Source organism: Triticum urartu, chromosome 7A (genome assembly GCF_056163025.1).
Source record: "Triticum urartu cultivar PI428250 chromosome 7A, HENAU_Tu73, whole genome shotgun sequence".
Classification (NCBI taxonomy): domain Eukaryota; kingdom Viridiplantae; phylum Streptophyta; class Magnoliopsida; order Poales; family Poaceae; genus Triticum; species Triticum urartu.
In genome coordinates, this window is record NC_141879.1 from 559,231,245 (window position 1) to 559,256,959 (window position 25,715).

Below are 25,715 nucleotides of genomic sequence, written 5' to 3' on the forward strand. Positions count from 1 at the left end.
TTTAGTAACGCGGTTGATGTAGTCGAACATCTTCACGATCCAACCGATCCAAGTACCGAACGTACGACACCTCCGCGTTCAGCACACGTTCAGCTCGATGATGTCCCTCGATCTCTTGATCCAGTTGAGGACGAGGGAGAGTTCCGTTAGCACGATGGCGTGGCGATGGTGATGATGAAGTTACCGGTGCAGGGCTTCGCATAAGCACTAGGACGATATGACCGAGGTGTGTAACTGTGGAGGGGGGCATTGCACACGGTTAAGAGAAACTTGTGTGTTCTAGGGTGCCCCTGCCCCTGTATATAAAGGAGGTGAGGGGGAGGCCGTCCGGCCCTATAGGGCGCGCTAGGAGGAGGGAGTCCTACTAGGACTCCAAGTCCTAGTAGGATTCCACCTAGAGGAAAGGGGGAGAAGGAAGGAAGAGGGGGAAGGGAAGGAAAGGGGGGTGCCACCCCCTTCCCCTAGTCCAATTCGGACCCAAGGGGGGAGCACGGCCAGCCCCTTGTGGCCCTTCCTCTCTTCCCACTAAGGCCCATCAAGGTCCATTAGTTCCCCCGAGGGGTTCCGATAACCCTCCCGCACTCCGATAATTATCCGATACCTCTCGAAACTCATCCGGTGTTCGAATTGTTAGGGAACGCAGTAATTTCAAAAAAAATCCTACACACACGCAAGATCTATCATTGTGATGCATAGCAACGATAAGGGAAGAGTGTTGTCCACGTACCCTCGTAGACCGTAAGCTGAAGCATTATGACAACGCGGTTGATGTAGTCGTACGTCTTCATGATCCGACCGATCCTAGTACCGAAAGTACGGCACCTCTGTGAGCTGCACACGTTCGGCTCGATGAGGTCCCACGAACTCTCGATCCAGCCGAGTGTCGAGGGATAGCTTCATCATCATGACAACGTGATGATGGTGATGATGAAGCTACCGGCGCAGGGCTTCGCCTAAGCACTATGACGATATGACCGAGGTGGATTATGGTGGAGGGGGGCACCGCACACGGCTAAGGGATCAATGCTTAACTTGTGTGTTCTAGGGTGCCCACTGCCACCGTATATAAAGGAGCAAGGGGCAGGCCGGCCGGCCCTTGTGGCGCGCCTGGAGAGGAGGAGTCCTCCTCCTCATAGGAGTAGGACTCCCCTTTCCTAGTCCTACTAGGAGGGGGAAAGGAAGGAGGAGAAGGGAGAAGGAAAGGGGGCGCCGCCCCCTTCCCTAGTCCAATTCGGACTAGAGGGGGAGTGGCACGCGGCCCTTCCTTGGCTGGCCCTCTCTCTCTCTCCACTAAGGCCCATGTGGCCCATTAGTTCCCAGGGGGGTCCGGTAACCCTCCGGCACTCCGGTTTTCTCCGAAATCACCTGCAACACTTCTGGTGTCCGAATATAGCCGTCCAACATATCAATCTTTATGTATCGACCATTTAGAGACTCCTCGTCATGTCCATGATCACATCCGGGACTCCGAACTATCTTCGGTACATCAAAACACATAAACTCATAATACCGATCGTCACCGAACGTTAAGCGTGCGGACCCTACGGGTTCGAGAACTATGTAGACATGACCGAGACACGTCTCTGGTCAATAACCAATAGCGGAACCTGGATGTTCATATTGGCTCCCACATATTCTAAGAAGATCTTTATCGGTCAAACCGCATAACAACATACGTTGTTCCCTTTGTCATCGGTATGTTGCTTTCCCGAGATTCGATCGTCGGTATCTCAATACCTAGTTCAATCTCGTTACCGGCAAGTCTCTTTACTCATTCCGTAATGCATCATCCTGTAACTAACTCATTAGTCACATAGCTTGCAAGGCTTATAGTGATGTGCATGACCGAGAGGGCCCAGAGATACCTCCCCGATACACAGAGTGACAAATCCTAATCTTGATCTATGCCAACTCAACAAACACCATCGGAGACACTTGTAGAGCATCTTTATAATCACCAAGTTATGTTGTGACGTTTGATAGCACACTAAGTGTTCCTCCGGTATTCAGGAGTTGCATAATCTCATAGTTATAGGAACATGTATAAGTCATGAAGAAAGCAATAGCAATAAACTAAACGATCATAGTGCTAAGCTAACGGATGGGTCTTGTCCATCACATCATTCTCTAATGATGTGATCTCGTTCATCAAATGACAACACATGTCTATGGTCAGGAAACTTAACCATCTTTGATTAATTAGCTAGTCAAGTAGAGGCATACTAGGGACACTCTGTTTCGTCTATGTATTCACACATGTACTAAGTTTCCTGTTAATATAATTCTAGCATGAATAATAAACATTTATCATGATATAAGGAAATATAAATAACAACTTTATTATTGCCTCTAGGGCATATTTCCTTCATGAATAACATCATCCAATATATCAATCTTTATGTCTCGACCATTTCGAGACTCCTCGTCATGTCCGTGAACTCATCCGGGACTCTGAACAATCTTCGATCATCAAATCACATAACTCATAATACAAATCGTCATCTAACGTTAATCGTGCGGACCCTACGAGTTCGAGAACTATGTAGACATGACCAAGACACATCTTCGGTCAATAACCAATAGCGGAACCTGGATGCTCATATTGGCTCCTACATATTCTACGAAGATCTTTATCGGTCAAACCGCATAACAACATATGTTGTTCCCTTTGTCAACGGTATGTTACTTATTGCTCGAGATTCGATCATCGGTATCATCATACCTAGTTCATTCTCGTTACCGGCGAGTCTCTTTACTCGTTTCGTAATACATCAACCCTCAACTAACTCATTAGTCACATTGCTTGCAAGGCTTATAGTGATTAGCATTACCGAGAGGGCCCAGAGATACCTCTCCGAAACACGGAGTGACAAATCCTAATCTCGATCTATGCCAACTCAACAAACACCATTGGAGACACCTGTAGAGCATCTTTATAATCACCCAGTTATGTTGTGATGTTTTATAGCACACAAGGTGTTCCTCCGGTATTCGGGAGTTGCATAATCTCATAGTCAGAGGAACATGTATACGTCATGAAGAAAGCAATAGCAATAAAACTAAACGATCATATATGCTAAGATAACAGATAGGTCTTGTCCATCACATCATTCTCTAATGATGTGATTCCGTTCATCAAATGACAACACATGTCTATGGTCAGGAAACTTAACCATCTTTGATTAACGAGCTAGTCTAGTAGAGGCATAATAGGGACACTCTGTTTGTCTATGTATCCGCACATGTATTAAGTTTCCGATTAATACAATTCTAGCATGAATAATAAACATTTGTTATGATATAAAAAATATAAATAACAACATTATTATTGCCTCTAGGGCATATTTCCTTCAAGCCGGTCATTGCATGAACGTCCGATTCAGCATATTTGACCCGTTCGATATGGGTCTTGCAACAAAAAAAAGAGTGCATCGTGCTCCGCTTTCGATCTCGGTTCCTCCTTCCTCGTGGGAACACGGCGTTGCCGCTGCGGCCTGCAGCAGCCGCTCACGTCTTGCCGGTCCCCGCCCTTGTCGCCGGTCGCCGCTGGTTGCCGCCCCTCATTGTCGTCGTCTCCCTGTGTTTCCTGCCGGACTCTCGAGCCATGCATGGATGTAGCAAAAAGCTTCGCTTGTCGTAGCAAAACGCGAAGGCGGTTGCAACAAAAAATGTTGGTTCCAGCACAATTAAATGACGGTTCCAGCAAAAAAACTCAGCAGCAGAAAACCATGGCTCGGAGACAACACCGGTAGTAGCGAATCTTTGTGTTAGTTCCAGCAAAACCAAAAACATTAGAAGCAAAAATGAAAAATGGGGCCTTTGTGGAAAGATGTTCTAGCAAAAACCAAAGACACCATTGGTAGCAAAAATTCAAACTGGTTCCAGCAAACCAAAACACCATTTGTAGCAAAAATGCAAAATTGGGTGTTCTTCTAGCAAAAAGCGAAAGCAGCAGTTGTAGCAAAAATTGAAGCTGGTTCCAACAAATCAAAACACCAGTTGTAGCAAAATGCAAAAACTTGGCATCGGTACTAGCAAACCAAAGCGCCCATGGTAGCAAAAATTAGTGCTGGTTCCAGCAAACCAAAAAACGGTGGTAGCAAAAATGTAAAATTAGTCGAGCATAAAAAGTGCCTTCGCTTTCGACATCGCCATGTTCCTAGCTCGGCCCGCAAGCAATTGCAGCACGGCCATGAGCCAGTTCCAACACCACCATGAGCCGGTTCCAGCAATGGGCGTCGTCGAAGTCGAACCACCAGTGGGCTCTCCTGTGCACGGCGCCGATGGCTTCTCCCGTCCACAACACCGGTCGACGCCCCGTCGTAGCACCGGTGCTGAACCTTCATGGCAGTTGCTGTTGGACGGTCGTCGCAGCCCCGCCCTCTTGTGGCAGCGCTGGCTGGTTGGGGTGGAAAGAGGGGAAGAGGTGGGGAGCACCGGTGGTGAGGAAGGCGGAGGAAGGAGAGGGAAAGGTGGGCAGCGCCGATGGGGAGGGGAGGTGGAAGAAGGAGAGGGAGTGGTGGGTAGCGCCCTGTGGGGAATTGTGGCCGCAAAGCTCTAGAACGAAGGAAGAAGATAAGGGAAAGGGGCAGAGCGGTGCGGGGCCCCACGGGACGCGTGGGTGCGTCCGGCGGAAGTTTCAGCCGGTGCACCGACTGTAAACATTTACCTACTACTATCCGTCTAACCATCGAACCACATGTTGGTTCGCCATGTAAATCGGGTTTGAGGGTGAGCGTTGGACTTGGACATGCCCTAATTCCCTTCTTTAGATACGAATTGTCCTGACGCTAGCTGCAGGTTAAACGTCAACACGTTGTTAAGGATGCCGCTAGCCCTAATTGATAATCTCTGCCTGTGCGCACCACCTCGATTTTGATCGTGGGTGCATAACAGGTGTGGGAGTTCATGCCGCAAAGTATAAAGTTCAGATCAGGGGACGGTTGGTTTCGGTCATGTGTGAAGAGCTGCTGCCTACGACTAGCGGAACCATGTTGCTGTCCCAAGTTCACATCCCTGTAAACTGGTGGAGAGCATCTGCATTTTCTGTTGTAGCAATAGTTGGGCAGGCATTTGAGCACTTCTCTGAAAATAAACTGGTGATCAATCCATTGTCAATGGAGCCGCGTTGGGTATAGAGTATAGCTGTATAGACATTGCTGAACAGCTTGGATTGATCTGCACAAACTGTATCGACGAGGCAAATTGTCTGCCTCCGTTCCCAAAAAAAACTTCACAAAGTGCGAATCAACTTGTGGTTGAGTTGGTTAGGTGGACAGTGGTATCCCCAACCCACCAGGGTTCAAATCCTGGTGCTCGCATTATTCCTGGATTTATTTCAGGATTTCCGGCAATGCGCTTTCAGTGGGAGGAGACGTTCCCGTCGACGACGAGGCACCTACGATGACTTCGTAAATCTCAAGATGATATGCCGGCTCAGTCTCTCGGAGGTGCTCATGTGTGAAGAGCTGCTGCCTACGACTAGCGGAACCATGTTGCTGTCCCAAGTTCACATCCCTGTAAACTGGTGGAGAGCATCTGCATTTTCTGTTGTAGCAACAGTTGGGCAGGCATTCGAGCACTTCTCTGAAAATAAACTGGTGATCAATCTATTGTCAATGGAGCCGCGTTGGGTATAGAGTATAGCTGTATAGACATTGCTGAACAGCTTGGATTGATCTGCACAAACTGTATCGACGAGGCAAATTGTCTGCCTTCGTTCCCAAAAAAAACTTCACAAAGTGCGAATCAACTTGTGGTTGAGTTGGTTAGGTGGACAGTGGTATCCCCAACCCACCAGGGTTCAAATCCTGGTGCTCGCATTATTCCTGGATTTATTTCAGGATTTCCGGCAATGCGCTTTCAGTGGGAGGAGACGTTCCCGTCGACGACGAGGCACCTACGGTGACTTCGTAAATCTCAAGATGATATGCCGGCTCAGTCTCTCGGAGGTGCTCATAGGGGTAGGGTGTGCGTGTGTGCGTTCATAGGGATGAGTGTATTCGTGTGTATATGAGCGCTTGTGTTTGTACTGATGCTCAAAAAAAAACTTCACAAAGTGTTCAATTCTATTGCAAAGTCCAAACGGGAGGCAGTAAATAAATCGTTGCAACGAGCCAATTAACTGCCCTCGCAAAAAAAAAGGAAAAAGCGAGCCAACAACTGCTTTCAGTAAGCTGGAGGGGAAGTTGAGTAAACAGAAGATTTTGTTTGGGAAGGAAGAAAAAGAAAAAAAACAGGGGCATTCCGAGAATTGAACTCGGGACCTCTCGCACCCTAAGCGAGAATCATACCACTAGACCAAATGCCCTTTGGTGTCTACTATTACTGTGTCTCAGTATTAGAAACTTGCTGCAAGCCTGCATGGACCTGTTTGTGATCCCTTGAGTAATTAGCAGAAGGCATACCTAAGATCGTGAGCAATATCATCAATTCTAATTTTCTTAGAAAACTGCATTTATGCAATATGTAGTTCTTCTTAGTGTATAACCCCCTCATGGCTCAGGTCCAAGGCCTCAACAGAAAGACTAATGCCGTAAACCATTGCAGGCCAACTATAAGAAGAGTAGAAATATATACTTAATTTCTTGGAGTATGCGGTGATCAAGCTGTAGATCACCGTATATCCGGTGGATTAAATACGACATTCTTAATTTCTTGGAGTAGCTAGAAGTGGTTCGCATGTACACGATGAGAATGGAGTGGAGTCCAGCTAGCTAGTAAGTCAAGCACCAGGATATATTGCATTTCTGCATATATGTTTCTCTCAATTCAAGCGCCTAATGCATTATCAATTATATACAACTTGCAGCACCAACTAAAACGAATCAACAAATAAATCAATTTCATATCTCATGGTTATTACAATTAATGTACAGCAAGAACTGCAAACAAGCGGGTAAGCAAAATCAAAATCAAACACATAAAATGAAATCCTGCAAGAACCTAGACTATTTAATTTACAGCTTGCCGAACCAGCCTAGACAACACCGGGCCAATTTGATCATCTCGTGTGAGGCGATCGAGCGAGCGAGCATGCGTGTTCATCATGCAGAAACCCTAATGCACAGTATTGAGTTGGTAAGACTTCTGACCATGTCGCCGTCGGCTGAGGGTTGACCCGATCATTGCTGCTGGGACGAGAGCGGCCCGAAGATGTCGAGGAAGCCGGACGGCGAGCCGAGCGCCGACGCGCCGCCGGGGCTCAAGAAATGGTCGCTGGTCTGGTGCAGCCACGGGGAGACCATGGGCGCCTCGCCCTTGAGCGCCCCGCCGCGGAGCGGGCTGAGGTCGTGGAACAGGAACCCCGTCGTCGGCGACGGCGACGGCCCCGCCCACGACGGCGGCACGTTCTGCTGCTGCTGCTGCTGCCTCGTGGCCGTCACCGAGACGGACACCGCGGGGCCGGGCCGGTTGAGGGCGCGGGCCTTGACGCGCACCGGCTGCGCCGCCCTCCCGGCCCTGTCCGCCGCGGTCCTCGGGGAGGACGACGACGTGGACGCCCTCTCCCGCCCGTCCTCCCCGGCGACCTCCGGGCCGGTGAGCCGCTGCACGAGCGACATGAACTCGTGGGCCTCCACGTGGATCACCTTGGGGGACACCATGTAGATGATGACCGGCTTCCGGTTCTGCTGCTGCGCCTGCGACGACGGCGCCGGCGCCGGCTTGCCGATCTTGCGCGACGCGCCGTGCACGCCGAGGGCCCTGTGCCGGACGTCGGCGTTGTCGTAGCTCGTCGTGGTGGCCATAACAGAAGGGCGCGCACGGGCCGGCGACGACGACGGACAGATAGCTACCGGCCGGGGGCAATGGATAGGTGCGACTTTGGGGCAGGCAGGCGGACGCGGACGATCTGAGGGGGACAGCAAGAGGTTAAACGTACCGATCTTCTATCATCCGTGGGCGCGGAGTGGCTTATATAGCCATGGACAGCGTCCTCGCCTCCGGGCGTTTTAAAGGCGAAAATCGAATGAGACAAGAGTGGTGCGGCGTGGCACGTGCCTCGTGTTCCATCCTGTGTGGTCGCCTCTCTCCGCAGCCCTAGTTGTGCTCTATCGTCGTCGACACATGCATCATCTCTCTTTTTTTACTGCTCGAACAATCCCATTTGAAGTGCAATACCCCAGCTTTATTTACAGAGAAATATGATGTTTGGTAGTTACACGTTGCCTTTTGTTCAAGTCAATTTTCATTCTTCAATTTTTACTCTACGGTGTTGTCACCCCTTTGATTCACATGAATGGATGGAAGGACTAGAGGATACTTTTCTCCCATCTCAGCTTCAAGACAGAAGTAAATGAATGAAAAAGTCGACTCACACGGTCACACCTCGTTCCAAAATTCATGCGCACAAGGAAAAGAGACATACCATGTTGGGACCTCATTAGCTCTAGATCAAGCAAATACTCCCTCCGTCCCTAATATAAGACCTTTTTTGACACTACACTAGTGTTTAAAAAATGTCTTACATTATGGGACAGAGGGATTTATTTTTGGATCAAGCAAATAGTTGTGCCAAGAAGGAAGTTTTAGTTTCTCCACAATATGGACGTCTTCACAATTCATGACGTATATTTTTTTTCTACAAATTAGGCGTCCAACCTTGTAGGGTTCTTTTTCCAATCCTCTATTCTACACATGTATTCCTATCTTATTTTTACAAAAAATATATAAAATTCTCCATTTCCCTATCCTATGAATCAGAGGAGTTCCTAAAAAGAAAGGGGATTTGGGTGTCAAGCACTAAAGGAAACAAAATACCAGTCTCTTAATTAAGTGGTGGTGGGAGCTTGAGAAGCAGAATGGCTTGTTGCAAGATATAGTGAATGTTGTGTATTACCATAATAATATTGTTGCATTTGTTAAATTTATATTATCCAATTCCCCCGATTGGATAGCCATCATGAAGTCAGAGATTTGTACGGTTGGATGGAGGGTGGCATTGAACAATGGAAAAATTGCTAGACTCTCGAAATATATCATGCGTGATAATGTACCTTGTACTTGTTGTGAGCAACATTCTCAGTTATTTGGAACGTTCGATGTGCAAGAGCGCGCTGTTTATCAATCATCTACTATGTCCCTTGTCTTTCTTTCAGGAGAAGCTTGTCTCATGTCTCGATTCAGTTAGCAATGGAAGGACTTGTGTACCAATCAATGTTCTTCCTTGATATAATAATCATGATGATACAAATTTAACTTTTATAGTAAGACCATGTACCAATTGCTGGAGAATGACCTTGCCGGGACAAACTATAATTGGATCTCGGAAGCTAAGACCCCCTTCCTTCCCCTTAAAATCCAAATCTTCCTTTGGCAACTATTCGAGGGTGATATTTTTACTAGGGACGTTATTAGGAAAAGGTGCTGGCATGGGAATCCTATATGTTCCTTGTTTCTTCTGGGTTTGTTTTTTATATTCATATGTGTACTAACTTGGTCTGGCAATTCTATATTTGGTGCTACATATATGTGTTTTTCCTGTAAGTGTGAAATCTAGTATGTTGTTGTTCTCTAGCAGTTTGCTAGGAAATCTAGAATGTGCACAACAAAGTAGCATTTTGACAAAATCCTGATCAAACCTGCCTTTGAGATTGTGTCCTTTGCATGTTCATATCTACTATGTTGGACAGATATTCGGAAGCGAGAAGATATGGACGCCTTGCCGCAAGGTGATGAAATGATCCTTCCAAATGTTGTGACCATGATGTGCATGTGCATGCATGGATGGGGTGATACTTGGATATCGGTTTGTGGCGCTCGACTGATTCCTCATGCTGGTTGTTGATCTAGATTGTGGACAATGTTCGTTCCTTTTACTTAGTCGATGTTGTGTTGTTGGTCCTTGCGACGCCCGTTGGCCAAGTAATTTCTGTTAAACTTTGTTCGCTAATACTTTGGTGTTTTCATGTTTTTCGCCTTTAGTTTATGTGCCAGTTGGGGCATACATCCTAGGGCTCAAACTTGCTTCTTCCTTTCCTGCTCCTTGTTGTTATTGTAAAAACCATTTACATAAATTTTAAAATAAAACTCTTTACATTTCCTGAGAAAAACTCCATTTGAACAGCAACACCATAGTAATCTCCTAATGGCACAATGATACTATGTTCGAGAATATAAGGTGCCCACGCTTTTCAAGATTTAAGTCACGACCATAAACTTAATCCATGAAATATGGGTTATGTGTCATGAAAATTATATCATTAAATTCGTATTTGAAAGAAGTTTTTAACGGTGTAATTTTCAGTAATATGATTTGCGTGTTATTGATCTAGTTGATGGTCAAAGTTAAATCTCAAAAAGTATGTGGGTCTCATATTCTTGAACGGACTATTTGGTAGCCACAACAGATCCTGCCCCCGAATGACGCAACAAACCTTTTGACAATGCGCATCCTCCCCGCGGGGCCAGCCCGCAGCCGCAGGAAGGATTGGGCCGACCAGCGGAAGGACGACCGGGCAAGGCGAGGTGGAGTGCTCCGGGCCACCAAACCACCCCGAAAAACCGATTTAAAAACGCAACTCGACGGCCCCTCGCCATTATCATATGCTCGCCGTCCACGTCGGCTGAGCAAGCAGAGGAGAGGAGAGGCGCCCGTCGATGGTGGATTGGACGCAGACGCGGGGCACTTCACCTCGCGCCATTGGCTCCCCGGAACCGCACACAAAGTCAGCTCGCACATGGCGACGACTAAGCGATCGGGATCCGTCGCCCGGCTAGCTGTGGCTATCCCAGTGGCGGATCGCAAGTTGAAACATGCGTGCGCGTAGTTGTTTTTGCAGCAGGACGGCCGGCCGGCCGGCCGGCGATGGATCGCGCGGCGGCGACGTGGCGCGCGTGTTGGGGATTCATTTTCTGGCGGGGCCAGGATGCCATTGTGACGGACGTGCACGTAGCGAGGGGCGCGCGGGGGGTACGACGTTTCGTACGGCGGGGGGCGGTCAAGCACACGATCGGCGACCGTGGCGAAGGATGACGGCTTGACTTGACGGCGGAAGAGACGAGGGAGGAATTTCGGAGGACGGTCGTACGACGAGCTAGCGCATGCATGCATGCATGGCGAGATTTGAACACGTTTTTTCGCTTGCATTGCCTGCGACGGCATTCCGCTTCCTAGCTAGAGCCACTATTTAATTATGCCTTGATCGATGGTGGCGAAGTTTGGACAAGATAGGGGTGTTTGATTAGGTTAGGTGATGAATTTACGGCCCAATCGTAGCCAAGATATCAACTAGTAAAACGCTTGACACGGTAGGTATCCTCTTTTAAAATGGTAATAAAAATGACGCACTTGACGTATACACCACGGATGGCTTGACCTTCGAAAGAACCACGCACCTACGAACGGGTTAATAAGGCGTGTAATATATATATACCGTGCGTCAACGTCACAGATGAGTGTGGTTCTGATCGATTTACCGCCAAAAAAAGCCAAGGCACCTTCGGGGGGTGCTTCGATCTGTACGCGCGTACCCTACAGGCGGCCGGCTTCGCCGCCAGAGCGAGCGACCATCGGCAGGTAGAAAGCGCCACGCAGGACGTCTCTCTCACGGCCGCCGCCATGGCGCGCATTTCTCTTCCCCCCACCATCATCCGATATTGTAAATGATTCTATCAGCGGCAGGGTTGTTGCAAACTTGTATTAGTAGCAATTGTTTCTGAGCTAGGCGTGCATATGATACGCCGTACGTCTCTTTCCCCCGGTTTGACAATGCGGGGCCAGCAGGGGACGTGGATTCGGCTAGGCGAGCACACAATAGAAGCCGTGCAAGAAAGCGTTGCGCGCAGCAGGGATAGATAGAGGAAGCCGGGTCGCGATGGGGTTAGCACGTTGCAATTTAATTAAGTAATAATCGCTTTTGAAGGGTTCCAGGAAGATACTGGATGCGCTTTCTATTTTGAAAAGGAGGTGCCACTGAAATGAATGATCTCTCGCCCGGAGGCTGATCGAGGTGGCCTTTCCGGTTTGGGTTAAGCTCCAAAAGGGATCCGCGAGGTTTCGCACGCAGGATCAGAAATGCGACGGGGGTAGCATATCGACAGTACAACCTGTTCGAGAACGTACCTGGGGCCGGACGAAACGTTCGGGGTCAATCCACCCCGGTGACTTTTGCCGGCTGCTGCATATTTTCTTTTGGGAAAAAAATAAAAATACTATGTGGCACCTGCAGTTTTTACATAAAGTTCTTTTTTTTTCTTAAGGGTGTTTTTTCTTCCTGCAGTTTCTTGCGGGTGTGCTTACAAAAGGCTTTCACCTGCTACCTGACATTTAGGCCACGCACCACGACAATTCTTTAGTTGTAGCATGGCAATCTCTATCTTATAGCATGACAATTCTCTATGTTGTGACATGGTAATTTTCTGGACATGTGTGGCAGTTTTCTCTTTTGTACCATGGCAATCCTCTTATTTCTAGCAAGCATGACAATTCCTAAACATTTGTCATGACCTAATACCTAGCTATAGCCTGGCAATTCTCTTCGTACACAATATGGCAAAAACCTGAACATATGGCAAGTTTCTCTGGTTGCAGAATGGCGACTCTCTGTGTGAAACACAGAGCATCCAAGCGTCAACATGTATAGAACATAACTAAAGATGGTGTTTAGTCATGACTAAATTTCTGAGGTTGCATATCAAAGTTTCAGACTTCCAGTCAACTACTACAGGTGTAGCAAGCATAGAAACTCAACTGGAATTAAGGTTCCCTTAGACTACCAGTGAATGGATAGCTTGGAGCTGTCAACTGCCCGTCAAGAAAATCATGGAATACAAACAGCACCCTTGCAATGGGAGAGAACAGATAGCTGAAAATGAAGCTTATTAGCCTTGGCGTTGCAATTTTTGTATGCGCAGATATCTTTGGGTTACGCGAGTAAAGCAAGTGATTGCACAGAAAGATAATATACATCTAATCACATGCAGAGCAAATGATAGCAGAAATCATAAAGTCGATACTGGTCAACCCCCATATCCTTGGAGATGCGAAATTGAAGATCAAGGGGTCCCAAGACTTGGCCTCAGACCTGAAGGAGGCTTATCTCACTCCTAAGTCCACATCAGTTTGAGACCCGAGAAACAAATATCAAAACTGCAAATACAGTATATGGCGAAATCATGATAGTCCTCACACCCCGCTTGGCATCGGTGTAATCCTGATAGTCCTATCTTACAAGCCACAAGCGATTTCTGGCCTGAAAAAAAAAACCGCTGGGCGGAGATGTGTATCATATACCGGTCAGATACAAGCGTAATGGGAAACCAGAGTAAACATTACAGGCCCAAAACGGCAACCAAGCACGGTATTTAGAAGAGAAAAACGATAGCCCAAGACAAACGACCACACCTCACCTTTCCTAAGAATGCTTAATGCTACCATGTGCATACTTCTATATGTGTTGTTGAGCTTATCCTGACATATCCAAAACTTTCTGCTGCGTGAAGAACACCGGGTTTAATTTTGGGGTTCTAGTTTATACAGAACAAAAGAAATTGGAGAAAACTATTCTACCAGGGTAAGTTATAGAAACACTTTTCTACTTTGGATACATTATCTCCAGCACACCCCCCAGCCTCCATCAAGTTGACAAAGGATTGATGAAACTTTATAAAATTATGTTGACACAATAATAGAGGGATAGAAATATAAGAAACCTCTACAAGACCAAGTGTTACACAACTTGCTCAATATCAAGTCCTAAATGTCTTTGGCATGATGACACTTAATGTAGTTTGAGGTCAACCAATATTACAGTGTAACCTCGCTGCCACCACCTTTTTTTATTTAGTTCTATTTAAACAAGGGCTTCTCTTCCCTTTTTCAAAGAGTCATTTTCCACGCTTTTCAAAGTATGATGTAGATGAATATAAGCAAAAGTACATTCTCATCCATGGCACAGTTGCGAATTGTGGTACAGGCAAGGATGTTCGGTCAAGATACCCTAGGTAAGGGAAGTTTCATTCTGAATAAGGGCTAAGTGAATTGTGGTACAGGTAAGGGCTAAGTGAATTGTGAATAAGGGCTAAGTGAATTGGCACTGAATTGTGGTACAGGTAAGGGCTAAGTGTACTATTGGACATTAAGCCTTTCCAGCTGAAGTTTCATTCTGAATCTGTGCCATCTGAAATATCAAACCCTAACTCTTGCTAGTTCAGTTCATGTTTTATGAGAAATACTTGCTCCAATTCACGGCTGGCATAAATGTTCTATGCATTAACAGATAATGGAGTAACAAAAGAGGATAAGTTCCAGTACTGGTTGTCACTTGTCAAGTCTTGGCCAACAAAAATTCCATTATGTGGCAGCATAGTTTTTCATATTTTGGTTAGGATGGAAATTGGCGCTGAATTAAAACATCCAATATCCACCTAGAGGTAAAAAGGAACATCCCCTTCCATGAAGAACTAAGAGTTGTCTACTAAGATTCTTCCTATTTGCTTATACAGCTCATCGGGTCACAAGAACCAAGCATCTCATATTCTCATAGTAAAAAGCCGATCCACAGTTTACAAAGAAAGTCACAAGGTCCATGGTAGCAATCAAATGAGAGGTTGATAATTAAGGTAGCTTGAACTTGGATCTTGTATAATTGACTCCAAATTGTCATTCACAGTTTCAGCTAGGCAAGCCAACTAATAATGTGTGAAGCATGCATGAAAATTAAGTCATTCAAATTAACAGAAGTGGGCAGCAAACTTATACATAGAATTCCACCAAGAGTAAGGATCACATACATCATAAGTAGCTAACCACATCAATAGATACACTCGCTACATATCATCCATAAACACTTGAATTGCTTTACAATCCAATAACTACACAATAAGCATAATCAACACAAGCTAAACCAGTTAGCAGTGCCAGCAACAGTAGTACCACCACAAAGTCCATCCAGAACCAATGTGTGGTGTCGTAAATCTGAACCAGAAAAGGCTTCACTAAATGCACAACAATAGAGTTCTGAAAGAGGATCACAGTACCTGTACATCATATGTGGGCAACTAGGACAAACACCTTGGCCATAAGCAGACTAACAAAATATATAACATATATGAAAGTTGTGAGCTGACCAAATTTTAGTCGAAATTCAGTCCCAACTAAATTGAGCAATGCGGATAATATAGGATTCAACCATGGGACATGGCGTATAATGATTATTACTGTTATAGGGGGATTCAGCTGCAGTACTGCATCTGCACTGAACACTTGGCAAGACAAATTTTCAAACATTTAAGATATGTACCATTAGACATTTGGTATGTTGTTATTGAAGAGACTTCTAAAGTAACTGCAAAGTGCAAACAATACACAATAGCTCTGTAACTGATATTAGTATAAAAATCCTCAAATAAGGTATGCACCTGGCATGACTACCACATCCTAGACCACATAAACAATACCATATGATCGGAAGCGCAGCAATCCCACAAGTGTATACTAACGATGGTTCACCAATCCATCCCAGCACAATTCACAGGGCTCACTGACTAGAAGTCCATCTGCAGCCATTTCTTGTAGTAGACACAAGAAATTGACTCCAAATTGTCATTCACAGTTTCAGCTAGTCAAGCCAACTAATAATGTGTGAAGCATGCATGAAAATTAAGTCATTCAAATTAACAGAATTGCGCAGCGAACTTATATTTAGAATTCTACCAAGAGTAAGGATCACATACATCATAAGTAGCTAACCACATGAAAGAAACACCAGATAAACTATTCCTAGTGTAGATGAGAGATACACACTAAACGGTCAACAATCATGGACTGTCATTGTATGCTAGAAAGCGGATTCATACCAGTGTTCTGTAAACCACCAATTGGCATGCAGTGAAATGGGACAGGCCTGAGTCCAGACTTCTTAACCCTTTCATTATTAATAGACAAACAAATTATGTGAATACTACATAACCGGCCACCAATTAAACAATCCAACACAGAAAGGTATGGAATATATGTCTTATTATTGCACAAAGTATCCATTAATTACATTGGTAAGGATCTACATCAATATATAGACTCGCTACATATCATCATAAACACTTGAATTGCTTTACAGTCCAACAATTACACAAGAAGCGTAATCAACAGAAGCTAAAACCAGTTAGCAGTGCCACCCACAAACACCATCCAGAATCAATGTGTGGTGTCGGAAATCTGAGCCAGAAAAGGCTTCACTAAATGCACAACATTAGAGTTCTGAAAGAGGATCACAATACCTGTACATCATATGTGAGCAACTAGGACAAACACCTTGGCCATAAGCAGACTAACACAACATGTAACATATATTATGAAAGTTGTGACCTGACCAAATGTTAGTCAAAGTTTACAGTCCCGACTAAATTGAGCAATGCAGATAATATAGGATTCGACCATGGGACATGGCGTATAATGATTTTTACTGTTATAGGGGGCTTCAGCTGCAGTACTGCAGCTGCTTGTGAAGCTGCACTGAACACTTGGCAAGACAAATTTTCAATCCATTTAAGATATGTACCATTAGGCATTTGGTATGTTGCTATTGAACAGACTTCTAAAGTAAATGCAAAGTGCAAACAATACGCAATAACTCTGTAACTGATTATCAGTATAAATACTCAAATAAGGTATGCACCTGGCATGACTACCACATTCTAGAGCACAAAAACAACACCATATGATCAGAAGTACGGCAATCCCACAAAGTCTATACTAACGACGATTCACCAACCCATCCCAGCACATTTCACATGCTGAAGAGGGCTCCCTGCCTAGAAGTCCATCTGCAGCCACTTCTTGTAGTAGACGCAAGTGGTTGGCGAGATGACCCCATCCGGCGAGCACTCATCGATCCTGGGACAAACCCCACATGGAATCCCTTCTATCATGCCGCCCTGCGGCGCGCCACCCCGCCGGTAGCACACCCTCCCGGCTCTGACAGCGCTAAACTCCCCCTCCCCTGTGCTCCTGCACTCCTCCAGCACCCTGTCAAGCGCCATGGTCTGCAGGATGTCCCTGATCTGGTCGATAGCGTACCCTGCCCTGGGGTCTTCCCTCTCGACGCCCTTGTGGACCATGTCCGGGGTGGCAGCGCCGAGCCTGTCAATCTGGTCCAGGCACCTGCGGCGCACGGCCGCCACGGCGTCGGTATCGAGCTGGCCGTTGTGATACCAGGTTCCGCCGGTGATCTCGGGGGAGGGCTCGATGCGGGCGTCCATGAAGACCTTCTTCCCGCGGTGGCGGACATCCGTGACCTCCTTGAGGATGCCCCGCTGGACGAGGGCGCGGGTGAGCTTGGTGAGGGTCGGGGCGGCGAGCTTCATCGCGTAGCGGATGTCCTGGCTCCACATTCCCTTGTTGCCCGCCTCGTAGATGCGCTTGTAGACCTCCCGCTCCGGCCCCGGGAGGTTGTTGAGGATGGAGGCAGGCAGGATCTCCGGCGCGGAGGCGGGGGCGGGGGCGGGGGCGGGGGCGGGGGCGGAGGTGGATTTGGAGGCCGGAGAAATGACGGGCTTGGCATCCGGTTGGGCTGGCATGCCCGAGGACGGTTCCAGCGGGCGCTTCCGCGGCGGCATGGCGGGGCGACGAGGAGCCGGCGGCGGCGGCGGCGGTTGGGTTTGGAGGAGATGAAATCGTGGGGGTTTGGCTGGGTCGCCGTCGGGATCCCACGGTTCCTTCACTTCATCTGGGCCTTCTAGCTGAAGATAGAGGCCGAGTGGAAAGACTAGTCGAGAGAATTTGTGGGCCGGACAACTGAGAAAATACTCTGAGCTTCCGAAAAGAGCATTCTCCAAATTTCATATATGCGTAGATGCGCGAATACATTCTAAATATGCCACGTTGTAAAAAAAATGTTTTCATCCATCGGCTTTCCGAAAAACTAGCGAGCTAAAACATAAAATAGTAGTGCTCTTAATTTGTAATCACAAAAATGTATCCGTTTCATCTACGTATGCATGTGCATGCAAGGTTAAAAAAAGTATGCAAGTTCAAAAAAAAATATGCAGGTGCATTTTTGGAACTAAGTGTTGACGCATTGCAGTGCTTGTAGTCGTCGCTAGATGGTCTACGAATTTGGATGTAATTTTTATTATTTTAGTATTATTTGTACTATTATGATTAAAAATGAATAGATCGAAAGTTCTACCCCAAAAATAAGTGTTGATGCATTGATTATTTTTTAGAATTGCCTGAAATGCAGAGAGAAGTTCTCTTCAAGAGCATCACACTTCTAAAAGCATATCAAACTAAAACAACAATGATTTTGATAATGTATTTTCCTTTACAACTCCGTCATAATGTTTTGCGGTGCAATTCACCAAGTGGAGACAAGGTGGTCATTGGGCTCGTCAACCATCGAGATCGTAAGTGTTGCTTCCTGTTACTCTACATGTTGGATAATTCATTCATTCACTCGATGTTGTTGTACATGTTCGATAGCTTGCACACGATGTCATGACTTACTGCAGGACCGAGGGCGGGCTATCCACACACATACATTGTTGGATGAAGCTCAAGGGGTAGTTGTGTGGGACGACCTGTACCGGTTCTGGCTCCAGTATCGTGAATTTGGAATAGATGGTTTTGAAAAACTTGTTGAACATACGATTATCACATTATATTTGAACTTTGGTTGTACTAGAGATATTTGCATAGATGGATTGTGCTATTTCCTATCATTACTTTGAGTGTTGCGGGCTTGGTTTAGTCAAACGGACAAAATATCATCCGTCTTATGTAGATTATGTCTGAACTTTGCTTATTTTCGTTGTGTTTGATAAAAATCGTTCGGTTTGTTGAAATGTATATGGGCATGGTTACATGGCCGACTCCCGTATCACTGTCTGTGGACTAGTTCCCACCGGGCCGCGGACGGGTACATTGTCCGATTTGGAGGTCAAGGTCGGAGATGTCCTAAGGCTTGCAGTATTCAGAAATCCAATTAGGCTCCCAGGTGCACGTGCTCTTGCCCGCGAAAAATGGGTTTTTGAAATGTCAAAAAAAATCCAACAAAATTTTGATGTGTTTAGTCACATCCAAATGCTACCTGCAAATTATTAGGAAAAAACGTTAAGCATTTTGCCCTGTAAAAAAACGAATACCAAATGTTACAACCAAATTTGTTTGTTCACGGACGAAACATGTTGCTCCGTTTCGCATGAAAATTATCAAGCATGCTTACGACACTAACCGGTACCCGAGCATCTACAAAAAATCAGAAAAAGTTAATTTTGCTTTTTTTTCAAATTTACTGTTCATGTGGAGCAAATGCACCCGGAGGCCAAAATGCCCTCCAGAAGTTTCTATTTCTAAATATAAGACGTCTCCTTGGCAAAAGTGCTGAATTGAGCTCGAGCGCACAGACTCTCGTTATCTCCCACGTTGTTTCTCTGCAAGATTCGGACATCCGAGTGTATAAGCAGGTGTATTTCAAATAGTATATGTCCCATCAATCTGTTGCGTGGCCCACTATGGGCCAACATTTATTAAGTCTGTTGCCGTCACGTAGAGTCAGGACAGATGGATCGCTAACGAGCTGAGCCATTTTCTCCGACCCCAAGCCTTCCACCGCCAATTGTTCCTTATCTCAGAATTCAAAACAGAGCAAGGATTAGATCTTAACCAATTTCTGCCTACAGCTCACACGAGTAATACTGCCACGTACAAATAGGGCATGAAGTTTAGATGCACATCAATTGTCGTTCAGTCTAAAATTCGCGTACTATATCACTCCCATTGAGCCAATTCTTTGTCCACAGAGGAAATAGGAGATCATTACACCACAAATAACACACGCATGTTGACATACAAGTATCTTTTTTACTCTAAAAAAATGTTGTTATACAGTTTCATGATGCCATTGCTGGCAAATTTCAACAGCAACTCAATTGCCCAAGTTGGAATTATGCCCAAAAAACAATTCCATAACTAAAAATTCTTTGTGATGCACAACTGGAGGGAATTCGAGCCCAACTGTCTAACCATTTGGCATGAGCGCCGACTCAAGCCCTTGCACCCAGTCTTATTTTAGCCGGCTTGTACAAAAAAATTCTCGAGTGACCCTGTACACCATGGTTCTTGCAGCGAGGAGGTTTGCATGGTCTCCCAATCTCTTTCATTATTGCGGGCGCCCACAGTTAACTTGACCATGCTGCCTCTAAATGAACTCGCCGATTCAATGCGAATCCTGCTTACAAATGACACCCCAGTTTAGTCAGTACCGCATCATATAACTTCCACACTGTTGTTTCATGTCCAGCTTCAAGCACACGAACGAGTCAGTGTACTTCCAAAAAGAAATGTACTGGATGCACTTAGCTTTCCTAAACACCTTAATCAGCATAAAGTTCCACTACATTCTATTTCTTGATAATCACCAAATCACACAACACTTATTTTTAAAGGTTATTGCGACTTTAGTTCTGACATGGAGGGAGCGTACATCCTACGAGCAATGCCGCAACTTAGCCCTTTAAAAAGTCTGCAAATAGCATTTCTATTTCAACGGTTTGTAGCTTTCCTACAAATTACAAAGTGCAACCTGATGTCCTTTAAAAATTTATAAGAATTTTTCTGAACATATTTCACTAGTGTCTTTTTTCTATTTAAAAGGGAGTTTTACCAGTTGACCACAGCTTTGCTCAATGCAATTGAAGTGAAAATAACTGGCGGCTGCTACATATTTCTGTCAAAAATGCATAATACACCTTCTAAGTACAGTCTTACCACCCTGCAGCAATGAATGTTTCTGCACATCTACTAAAATTATTATGTCAAACACTAACCTCCTTGCCCACCATGGTGCTTGCGGATTGAGTTTCCCCGCAGACAGCTCCAATTCCGGCGGGGAGTTCTCCTTCCCGGAGCCCACACCAGCAGCCAGCTCACAGACTTGCCCTTCGGCACTAATGGCTGCTGTCGACACCTGATGGACATCAATGGCATCCGCGGCCACCGGTGTCCTAGACGGACCCCTCAAGCATTACGTGTCGTCCACCTCCTCAATCTACAGAAATCCGGCGAGAACTTGATTTCAATCACCACTGATGCAGTGCAGTTTCAGATCTGAAAAAAGTACGATCAGAGAGACAAGAACATGTACTCACCAGCCGTACACATCAATGTGCTTGTGCGAGGGCTAGTGGATCGTCTCACCAAAAATCAGTGAAAGGAAATGGTTGTGACTCCCCCTGTGCTCTGCAATGTACCACCCATCGTCCTCTGCCCGTAGCAGTCTTATCAGAGCCGGGCATTTGCAACGACAAGACCTCGTGTTCTCAACACCAGCTTTATCCTACATATGTATTTTATTTTATCAGAGCAATAACAATCATGAATCAATTAAAAATCAACCCCAATTAAATGAATGCCAAATAAGTAACCATAGTGCTCCACATGTCATACGTACCGAGCATCCGCATACTATTTCCTGCATGCATTTCGTTCTCTAAACATTCAACCTGCTCTTTCCATGTCAAATCCAAAAACCCCTTTCCCAAGAATACAAGTCCTATAAATTATACGCCTCGTCAAGTGAGTCGATACTTGTCCCAAGCGCTGGAGTGATAACATTATTGCTCGGGTTCTTTGCAAACATCCTAACTGCCTTCTTGAAAGCGCTCACGCGATATGGGCAAGGTGCCATGCTGGAGGCAGCAGCACCAACCGCAACCTGACTACTTGCCTCAATTAACTCGAACCAGTAAACAACATGTTGCACTCCCAATAAATAAATTACTAGACCATCAAAAACTGTTATTTCCAGTAAACAACATCCATCATGGACCATCCAGGTAGGACTCTTTCAGTTGCATCAATCAACTGAATTAACTGAATCCGGTAAACAACATGCTGCACTCTCAACTAATGAATTAATATACAGTGCAAAATTCTTATTCCAGTAAACAACATCCATCAGTCTAACTGGACCATTCACCCAGGATTTTAAAAGCAACTTACAGTAGTCTGGATTCTAAATGGGCAAAATTAACTCTAAGCAGCTAAAGAAAAAATGAAACGTATTTTCCTCACCTCTAATTTCAGATAGAAGCATGTGGATTCATCTTTCCAGTTCAGAGCTTCGAGGCCTGACACGAGCTGTCCCTCATTCACCACCGCTGCTGTGCCCATCGCGCAGATCCATGCTTCCGCTACGACAGTGTATTGTCTGTCCATACGTTTGGGAAAGTGCATGGTTGTGCCCATCTCGATGCTCTGCTATGTACCATCCATTGTCCTTTGTCTGCAGTAGTCTGATGAGGGCTGGGCATTCACACCGGCAGGAACGAGTATTTTCAACAATTGGCTTCCCCTGATGGAACAAACAAAAAGTCAGATTCAGTCACAGGCATTTTCAAATCTGTTCTCTATGAAAAACTAGTAATCAATTTCTGCTGTAACATTAGCCGTACCACGCATCCACGGACTATCTCTTGCATACACTTAGTCCTGCTAACGTTTAGCCTGCTCTTTCCATATCGTATTCCAAATCCTTTCTCCCAGGAGTACAAATTGTAAAAGTCATAAGCTTCTCCGAGCGTGTCAAAACTTGTTCCAATCTTTGGCACCATAACTATGTCACCTGGATGCTCGGCAAATTCCCTGACAGACTTCTCCAGCGCCGTGACCCTGTCCGGGCAAGGAGGCCTTCCTAGAGCAGCAGCACCTACACGCACTCTGCCCAGTCACAGCAGAGAAACAATCAGGTGGTGTTTTCTGCTACAGCCATTTGTTATGAAATTCCAGTCCAAAAAATTCTGAGCTACACTAACATCTTACAAAATTGCAGTTCATGCTATATTATCCTAAACAAGTTTATAAAACCTTCCCACACACGTATATATACTGCTGGTGTTCATGCTATTTAATCACGGTTATGTATACTGTTCCACCCTCATTTCATCAGTTACTGCTTGCATATCTGACAAGACACACACATTTGCAGTGCCAAATTTTGATGCAATTCAGATGGTAAGTTGTAGTACCTTTGCGTCCACCCTGGTGTTTATGGGTCAATTTGCTCTATTGAGTGCTCCGAGCACTAAGCCATGTCCGCGCCTGCTGCCTCCGCCCGACAGATCTGCCCGTCAGCACTTGAAGCGGCCGGTGCTGGATCCTCAACCTCAGCCACCGCGGATACTGGGAAGTGGGAACCGCACGGGCTCCATTGCCCCGTTGTTATCATTCACCTCTTCCAGGAGCGTTCTACTTAATCAACCCAAAAATTTAAGCGACGGAATCTAGATCAGTACCCAAAATCCAAGTCAAAACCATTGAAAATAATGGGCCAAGTAGCAGATCCCAACCTGTTTATCGGCTGCAGTAAGAACTCCATGGTCGCCAGAGCCTGTCCGAGGTTGCTGCACCGCCCAGTCGCCGTCGCCGGAGTCATTATCTCCACCTCTTCATCGACCGAGATGAGAGGCAAATCCAACTTCACTCCCGTAACCAGCGACTGACCCAACTACTGCATTAAGTGTGGGCACTGTCGGCGCTAGCGGAAAGCATCGTACCTGATCCACGGATCAGGACGCCGGCGACAAGCTCGAGCCACGGCTCAGGCACACACAGGCGACGCCGTGCACCCCTCCGTCCACCTTGCCCCATCTGTCAGACGCGTATTGTGCCGTATATCCTAATTTTTCATCGTCGGCATGGACCCGCCAACTGTCTATAGCATTTAATGCGACGAATCTCGTAGCAATTCTGGACGGGCGTGATTCCGAGCTCCTGTGAGCTCGTGATCACATACTCCGCGTCCGCCTCCTTGGTTCAATTTAATATATTCAAAAACAGGGTACTAATACTAACGACGATCCACCAATCCATCCCAGCAAAATTCACGTGCCGAAGAGCCCTCGCCGCCGCCTAGAAGTCCATCTGCAGCCACTTCTTGTAGTAGACGCAAGTGGTCGGGGAGATGACCCCATCCGGCGAGCACTCATCGATCCTGGGACAAACCCCGCACGGAATCCCATCCATCATGCCGCCCTGCGGCGCGCCGCCCCGCCGGTAGCACACCCTCCCGGCTCTGACAGCGCTGAACTCCCCCTCCCCGGTGCTCCTGCACTCCTCCAGCACCCTGTCAAGCGCCATGGTCTGCAGGACGTCCCTGATCTGGTCGATCGCGTACCCTCCGCTGGGGTCTTCCCTCTCGACGCCATTGTGGACCATGTCCGGGGTGGCAGCGCCGAGCCTGTCAATCTGGTCGAGGCACCTGCGGCGCACGGCCGCCACGGTGTCGGTGTGGAGCTGGCCGTTGTGGTACCAGGTTCCGCCGGTGATCTCGGGAGAGGGCTCCATGCTGAAGTCCATGAAGACCTTCTTCCCGCGGGGGCGGACGTCCGTGACCTCCTTGAGGATGCCCCGCTGGACGAGGGCGCGGGTGAGCTTGTTGAGGGTTGGCGCAGTCAGCTTCAACGCGAAGCGGAGGTCCTGGCTCGCCGCGAAGATGCGCTCGTAGACCTCCCGCTCCGGCCCCTTGAGGTTGTTGAGGATGGCGGCAGGGGGCTGAACCTCCGAGGCGGGGGCAGGGGCGGGGGCGGGGGCGGGGGCGTCGGTGGATTTTGAAGCCGGAGATATGTTTGGCTTGACGTCCGGTTGGGCTGGCATGCCCGGGGAAGATTCCAGCGGGCGCTTGCGCGGCGGCATGGCGAGGGCGACGAGGAGCGGGCGGCGCCGGCAGCTGGGTTTGGAGGAGATGAAATCGCGGGGGTTTGGCTGGGTCTTGCCGTCATGTTTTAAGATAGAAGAGGCCGCGTGAAAAGACTAGTCGAGAAAACTTGCGGGCCGCGCAACTGAGGAAAGTTTTTTTTAGCTTCCGAAAAGAGCATTTTCCAAATTTCTTGTGCGTAAATGTGTGAATACTTTTTTTTTATCTCAAATGATAAATGCCACACATATGGCACGGAGCAATCTGATTCTGACGTTTTTTACAGCTAAAGTTGTCATCCGAAAAGAAAAAAACAAACCTAAAAAAACTAAACTTGTCATACGAAAACAAAGTTGCCATCATCGCGTTCCTGATCTTGCCATAAAAAAAATTCAGAGTTCTCATGTGTTTGTCCACATCTGTGACACTTATTATGGTTCTTTTTTGTTTGCAAACTTATGCAAAAAAAATGGTTCGATACATGGGTTGCCAAAAACCTAGCGAGCTAAAACATAAGAGGACCGTAAAAAGCAGTGATCTTAACTTTTAATCATCAAAAACGTATTCATTTCATCTAAGTTTGTGGATGCATTTGGAACTAACATATTGACGCGTTATATTTGGGATATAACTATTGGATATGACCCGCCCAGGAGGGGCCGGGTTATCCCAATGACGGTTCATCTAGACAAAGCCCATGAGTATATTGAAGATGACGGTTCATGAAGTAGGCCTATTAAAGGGCCCAAATCGAAATGCGGCTTAAGGTCCATAAGTGTAAACCACCATGTATATGTAACTTGTATTGTAAGGCATGTAAGATAAGTCACTGGGCCGGACACGGTTATATGAGCCGGCCGGGACTCTGTAAGCCGCGGGACGTCAACCCATGTATATAAGGGGGACGACCCGGCAATGGCTTAGGAGAAGAGACAACAGATCGAAAGCCAGGCAAAGCGTATCCGCTCCCTGGTAATCGAAACCCTAACAATACCACCTCAAACTGGATTAGCTTTTTACCTTCACCGCAAGGGGCCGAACCAGTATAAACTCCTCGTGTCCTCTGTCCTGTTTAACCCCTTT

At 46.5% G+C, this 25,715-nt stretch overlaps 3 protein-coding genes and 1 non-coding gene across 4 annotated transcripts; all 4 read right to left on the reverse strand.

The window, feature by feature from the left end:
• Window positions 1-6,238: 6,238 nt before the first annotated feature.
• TRNAP-AGG (transfer RNA proline (anticodon AGG)) lies at window positions 6,239-6,310 on the reverse strand. The gene has a single exon. It is a non-coding gene; the product is annotated as a tRNA-Pro (tRNA).
• Window positions 6,311-6,818: 508 nt separating this feature from the next.
• On the reverse strand, window positions 6,819-7,914 carry LOC147960448 (uncharacterized). The gene has a single exon (XM_087535526.1). It carries the CDS (start codon window positions 7,746-7,748, stop codon window positions 7,125-7,127), a length of 624 nt encoding a protein of 207 aa, XP_087391652.1. The 5' UTR covers window positions 7,749-7,914; the 3' UTR covers window positions 6,819-7,124.
• An 8,553-nt stretch (window positions 7,915-16,467) lies between these two features.
• Window positions 16,468-17,693, reverse strand: LOC147960449 (uncharacterized). The gene has a single exon (XM_087536927.1). It carries the CDS (start codon window positions 17,554-17,556, stop codon window positions 16,753-16,755), a length of 804 nt encoding a protein of 267 aa, XP_087393053.1. The 5' UTR covers window positions 17,557-17,693; the 3' UTR covers window positions 16,468-16,752.
• Window positions 17,694-23,293: 5,600 nt separating this feature from the next.
• Window positions 23,294-24,793, reverse strand: LOC147960450 (uncharacterized). Its single transcript, XM_087536058.1, has one exon. The coding sequence runs from the start codon at window positions 24,629-24,631 to the stop codon at window positions 23,849-23,851; it is 783 nt and encodes a 260-aa protein (XP_087392184.1). The 5' UTR covers window positions 24,632-24,793; the 3' UTR covers window positions 23,294-23,848.
• Window positions 24,794-25,715: the final 922 nt, after the last annotated feature.

Coding starts and splice junctions, on each gene's coding strand:
- LOC147960448 (XM_087535526.1), bottom strand. CDS start 7,748: ATGGCCACCACGACGAGCTACGACAACGCCGACGTCCGGCACAGGGCC.
- LOC147960449 (XM_087536927.1), bottom strand. CDS start 17,556: ATGCCGCCGCGGAAGCGCCCGCTGGAACCGTCCTCGGGCATGCCAGCC.
- LOC147960450 (XM_087536058.1), bottom strand. CDS start 24,631: ATGCCGCCGCGCAAGCGCCCGCTGGAATCTTCCCCGGGCATGCCAGCC.